Source organism: Nicotiana tabacum, chromosome 19 (genome assembly GCF_000715075.1).
Source record: "Nicotiana tabacum cultivar K326 chromosome 19, ASM71507v2, whole genome shotgun sequence".
Classification (NCBI taxonomy): domain Eukaryota; kingdom Viridiplantae; phylum Streptophyta; class Magnoliopsida; order Solanales; family Solanaceae; genus Nicotiana; species Nicotiana tabacum.
This window is the reverse complement of record NC_134098.1, coordinates 97157642-97163583: the sequence shown is the minus strand read 5'-3', so window position 1 is coordinate 97163583 and position 5942 is coordinate 97157642. Positions and strand designations below refer to the sequence as shown.

At 36.5% G+C, this 5942-nt stretch overlaps 1 protein-coding gene across 1 annotated transcript; it reads left to right on the top strand.

Moving 5' to 3' along the window:
* The first annotated feature begins 2258 nt into the window (after window positions 1-2258).
* On the top strand, window positions 2259-5360 carry LOC107802311 (scarecrow-like protein 22). The gene has a single exon (XM_016625781.2). The coding sequence runs from the start codon at window positions 2747-2749 to the stop codon at window positions 5009-5011; it is 2265 nt and encodes a 754-aa protein (XP_016481267.1). The 5' UTR covers window positions 2259-2746; the 3' UTR covers window positions 5012-5360.
* Window positions 5361-5942: the final 582 nt, after the last annotated feature.

Sequence of the window (5942 nt, the reverse complement as noted above, 5' to 3'; positions counted from 1 at the left end):
AAATATTTTCAGAGTAAGAAAATATATATTTATGTAATATTATAGAAAAATTTTGATAAAATATTAAGCCAATTGACAAGTTAATAAAAAATCACATTAGTAAATATTTAGTACTAAGCACTTGCTAATTTAATTAAAAAATAAAAAATAAATAATTTATTTAATTACCACATGATATGTATCATTTAATTATATAAATTTTGTTATATTTATGAACATTGTATTAAAAATAAATTAGCAACAAAAATTTATTAAAATAATATGATATATCATATCATAATTTCATAAGATTCTTTAAGTTTGTCCGCGCATGACGCGGGGTAAAACACTAGTAATAGATATGATTGCAATTTTTTCATATATAACCCAAAATTTTAGGTTTGAGCCTCCAAAATGGAGAACCTTTTAGTATAAGGAGCTTTGCTTTATCTATTAATTGACCTATTTACCACGAAGACTAGTCGGACTTGTGAATTTCAAATACATAAATGCCTAAAGAAGATTTGGTGTTCAAGAATGGCGTCTTCTAATACCTTTATACATTTATTACAACAAAAGGAAAAACAATGGGACAAGAAGATGTTGACGAAGACATAACCATGATGATGCATGAAATAAAAATAGAAATATACTTTAATGCAAATTTGTAGAAGTGTTGACCCATTTGTTTCCTTCTGTTATATTCAGTTATACCTTTCTTTTCGTTATATCAACCTTTTGGTTTTCCATTTTTCCCCTTCTATAAATTCCCAATTAACCTAATGAATTAATCAAAGGGCTCCGAAATAAGGGAAAAGGTGATTTCCGAAGATTTATCTCTAATTTATTTTTTTATATAATGAAGGCTACTTGGATCAAGCCTATTACAGTAAAAAAAAAATGTAGGCAACTTAAGATCATAATTACTCTACTAATATTTTATGCAAATAAAACAAGTAAATGGGATTATGGGAAAACAAAAGTAACTGGTCAACCAGAAGCGGATCCAGAATTTAAATCCTATGGGTTCAACTTTAAGGTTTTTGGCATTGAACTCATTATAATTTTAAAGTTATGGGTTCATATCTAATATTTTTGTAATTTTAATAAAATTTTACATATAAATTTTTACTCCTCATCAAAAGTTATGGATTCATTTAAACTCGTCGCAAAAACGGTGCATCCGCCTCTGTGGTCAACATGAAAGATCAAAAGAGCTGGCAATGTATATAGAACGACATTTTAATTTTTATTTTGGTTAATTTTTGTCGACCAACATGCGCCTAATGATATTCATTGTACTGATTGGCTTGCCTCCCTTTTCCTATCATCTTACATATTTTAAAATATGGTTATGGGGTTTATATTTTCTCTCGATAATCTACCAAGATTTTGCTGGATTTCTTGTCTTTTCCACCGAATTGTTCGAAAATTCCACACTTAATTACTGTTGAATAGGATATTATCAAAAATACAGAGATGCTAATTTGCTAACCATAACAGTGCGCTCCACGAGTTAAATAGTTAGTTTTAACTAGAACCTTAAGAGTTGCTTCTTTATATACATATAGATATATGTACGCACAACAATTTTTAATGCGATTTACATAGGATTTTATATGTGTTCTCCCTCAGGGATTCAGTATTTCGGATGAAGTTTACCCTTATATCATTTCAAAAATGTGGGATTAGTCTATATTAATAATGTGATTTGCTTAAGCTCTGAGATTTAATTTATCCCAATCACTAGTGATATATTTCACTTTATGCCTAATCCTACACGGTTTTAGATGTGGCGCTAGGGCTGTGGCTAGAGAACGTAGAATTAGCAAAAATTATATGTAACAACTTATTTATTTTCCCTTTAAAATACCTTCTCTTTTCTCATCTACGTGTTTTCTTTAACTAAGAATTAAAGAACTGTCTCTCTAAATTTAATTGCTTGAGAGTTCGAAAGTGTCGCCACTCCAAAAACTGTCCATGATTGAGCGCAAGCTAAAAACTAATATTAGCCGAAATTCGACATTTCATCATACAATTAAAATAATATAAGTTAGTTAATCATTCCTGGGCAGCATGCTTAATTAAATAACAGATGGTTGATCAAGATGCTTAATTAGTTTTTGTGGTTGAATAGTAAAGTTTTATGGTATGCGGTATAAAGTGAAAAACCTGTACCTACAAAAACAGATACCTCAACACGCTCCTTTAACGCGAGTATCCAAGTAACCTATAGCAGAAAGATAACTACGTCAACACTCTACACAACTTCTGAAAAAAATTAAAGAAAGAAAAAAGAAACGAAATATAAAACTAAAATGAAAACAAAAGATAGAGAGAGAAGAAGATGAAGTGCACTTTCCTACTTTTATGTGTTGCACGCATCCATGGCATAAATCACAAGGAAAACCAGAGTACTATTATAAGGCCAACAACAAGAACAGAAGAAAAGAAAATAGCTATTTAGCAACATTCTTATTATCATCAAAAAACATTTTACCACTCTCCACAATCTTGGCTTAGCTAATTTGTCTTATTCTCCAAGAAGAAGAAGAAGAAGAAGAAGAAGAAGAAGAAGAAGTACAAAAGAAGCATCAAAGAAGAAAGAAGTCATTTTGTGGACTGTATGATTGTACATGAATGAGTTTTTCTCTTGTGGGGTGTCCTTAGATGGACATCTTCAGTTCCAATCAAAAACAATTTCTTTGCACATTTTCTAGGTGATATCTTTTGATTTGAGGCCAAAACTTTTGTGGGTATACTTTAGATGAAGGGGATGCCCTTACCCTTTGATTTTGAGGGGAAGGGGGTGTTAGACTTGGACGTTGTGTTAAATAAAAATAGTATCTTCAATTCTTGGAACTACAATAGCAAAGAAAGTTGTTATCTTGTAAATAGTCCAAGTGCTGTACTGGATATTATAAGGAGTCCAAGGCCTGTTACTTCCTCTTCAACCCTGTCTTCGTCTTTTGGTGGTGGTGGTGGTGGTGGTGGCACTGCTTCCACAGATACGGCAGGCGCAGTTTCTGCAAACCCATCTTCTAAATGGCAGCAGCAGCAACAACAAGACAACACCACTGCCACCAGTTCCAATGTAGGAGGAGCTGCTGCTGAATCTGAGCTTCTACAAGTTGCTGCTGCTACAGAAGGGAAGAAATGTGGTATGGAGGAGTGGGAAGGTGGGTTATCAGAGTCTGTAATGGCTTCTCCTTGTCAAGAACAGTCTATACTTGGGTGGATAATGGGCGATGTAGATGACACCTCCATGTCTAACTTGAACAAGGTGTTGCAGGTTAGTGGCCCTATGGACTATGAATTCAATGCAGGATTTGGGGTTGTGGATCAAGGTTTTGGTGTTGATCAAATTGGTACTAGTAGTTTCATGCCTGCAATTAATAGCTCTTCTGTTTCAAGTTTTCCTCCTACTACTACCAGAATGAACAGTGACAAGATTGGCTTGCTTTCTAACATACCAACACATCTCCCTCAAAATCCAATCTTTCCTTCATTCTCTAACAATCTTGGCCCAGTTTCCTTCAGTCAGACACAGCAGCAGCAGCCATTTGAGAGCACAGATTTGAAGCCTCAGAGTTTCCACTCACAGTTCTTGATTGACCAGCACCAAACACAGATTCCTCAGAACCCATCATTTCTTTTGCCATTGCCATTTGCACAGCAGGAGCAAAATCTTGTCTTGCCACCAAAGGCGAAAAGGCACAACCCCGGGACCCTTGAACAGCCGGGCTCTCAGATCTCCCAAGGACTGTTTATAGATGCAGGAGAACAGCAACCAACACCATCCCATCAGCTCCAGCTGCTTCCCCATTTTAGGCCAGGAGGACCAATAGGAACAAAGCCAAAGATGGTGGGGGAAGAAATGGGGCAGTTTCATCAACTACAACTACAGCAGCAGCAGCAGCAACAGCAACAACAAGCAATTATTGACCAGCTATTCAAAGCTGCAGAGCTGGTCCAGACAGGGAATCCAGTACTCGCGCAAGGGATATTGGCGCGGCTCAATCACCAGCTCTCTCCAATTGGTAAGCCTTTCTATAGGGCTGCTTTTTATTGCAAGGAGGCTTTACAATTGCTACTTCATACCAACACCAACAACTTGAACAACCCCTCTATACCATCTTCTTCACCTTTTAGTCTCATCTTCAAGATTGGTGCCTATAAGTCCTTCTCTGAGATCTCACCAGTTGCACAGTTTGCTAATTTCACTTGTAACCAAGCCCTGCTTGAGGTCTTGGATGGGTTTGAAAGAATTCATATTGTTGATTTTGATATCGGCTATGGCAGGCAATGGGCTTCTCTTATGCAAGAGCTTGCCTTGAGAAGTGGTGGCGCACCTACCCTGAAAATAACTGCATTGGCCTCACCCTCCACACATGACCAACTAGAGCTTGGACTCACTAGAGAAAGTTTGATCCATTTTGCTAACGAAATTAACATGGAATTCGAGTTTGAGATTTTAAGCATTGATTCTTTGAATTCAACGTCGTGGTCACTGCCTCCTCTAGTCTCAGAGAATGAGGCAATTGCTGTCAATCTTCCTGTTAGCTCGCTTTCGAGCTATCAGCTGTCGCTCCCATTGGTTCTTGGTTTCGTGAAGCAGTTGTCGCCTAGGATTGTTGTTTCTGTGGACAAAGGTTGTGATCGGACTGACCTACCATTTCCAAACCATGTAATTCAAGTCCTTCAGTCGTACTCAAACCTTCTTGAGTCGTTAGATGCCGTAAATGTGAATTTTGATGCACTCCAAAAGATTGAAAGGTTCTTGCTCCAACCAAGAATTGAGAGAACTGTAATGGGACGTTTTCGTTCCCCTGAAAAGGCGCAGCATTGGAGGGCACTGTTTTTGTCATCCGGACTCTCCCCATTACCTTTCAGCAATTTTGCAGAATCACAGGCAGAGTGTGTGGTGAAGAGAACTCCTGTTCGGGGTTTTCACGTGGAGAAGAGGCAGTCTTCGCTTGTTCTCTGCTGGCAACGAAAGGAGCTCATATCTGCTTCAGCTTGGAGGTGCTGAGGAAAAGAAATTAAATTTGCAGTTGCCAACCAACCATAAAAATGAAGGTGCTGCAAAGTCACTTTTTTTAAGTATCTGAACCTTTCAATTTTCACTTGCTAATTTTTCTTGTGGCATAGGCAGATTGTTTCGGTGTTATAAGAACAATCAAACATTATGTTAACTAGTATTTTACTATAGTTCCTTATCTCAGGGTCTGTTTAATTGTGGTATTACTGTCATGGAGCTCTATAATTTTCTGGAGGTAGGCATATATTCGCAGTTTCTAGTTATGCTGGGAACCTTGTTGTACTCTTGGCAACATTACAAAGCCAGAAATCAGAAAAGATGGAATTTTAAATCATTTCGTTGACGTGCTTGTGTATATTGCATTGATTATCTCACTAGCATGACATGCTTTAGTTGTGATTATTTACTTTTAAAATTTTAGTGAAACAGTTGTTTAATTATATGAAATAATCCTTATCGAATTGCACCACTCCTGATTTGGATACTTCTTTAGTTATTCATGGTGAATCTTCTGTTTAAGTTGCTAGTATATGTTAATTGTTCTATCTTTAGCCCTCTGCCAACCTTATATTTGCTCAAACTCTTGCTCTTCTTACAAATTTAAAGATATATCATCTGTATTAGTTGTCCACCTGACCACTTCCTTAACTTGTTCACTGGGATGTATGAGAAGTTACATGAAAAACATCCTCATGTTATACCTTTAGATATAAGTAATAGAGTATGCTAAATGCTTTGAAACCAGAAGTTGACTCAATGCGAATGATGTTCTTCAATTAGCTATCACTTTTGCATATACTTATAGAGCAGATAGAATGTTTCCATCTTCAGTCCATACATGATCATGTCTGACTATTCCAAAATTTTGTGAAATATGGATTCCTAATCATTCTGTTATCCTAGCTTATCCAATCCATCTTGT

Coding starts and splice junctions, on each gene's coding strand:
- LOC107802311 (XM_016625781.2), top strand. CDS start 2,747: ATGAAGGGGATGCCCTTACCCTTTGATTTTGAGGGGAAGGGGGTGTTA.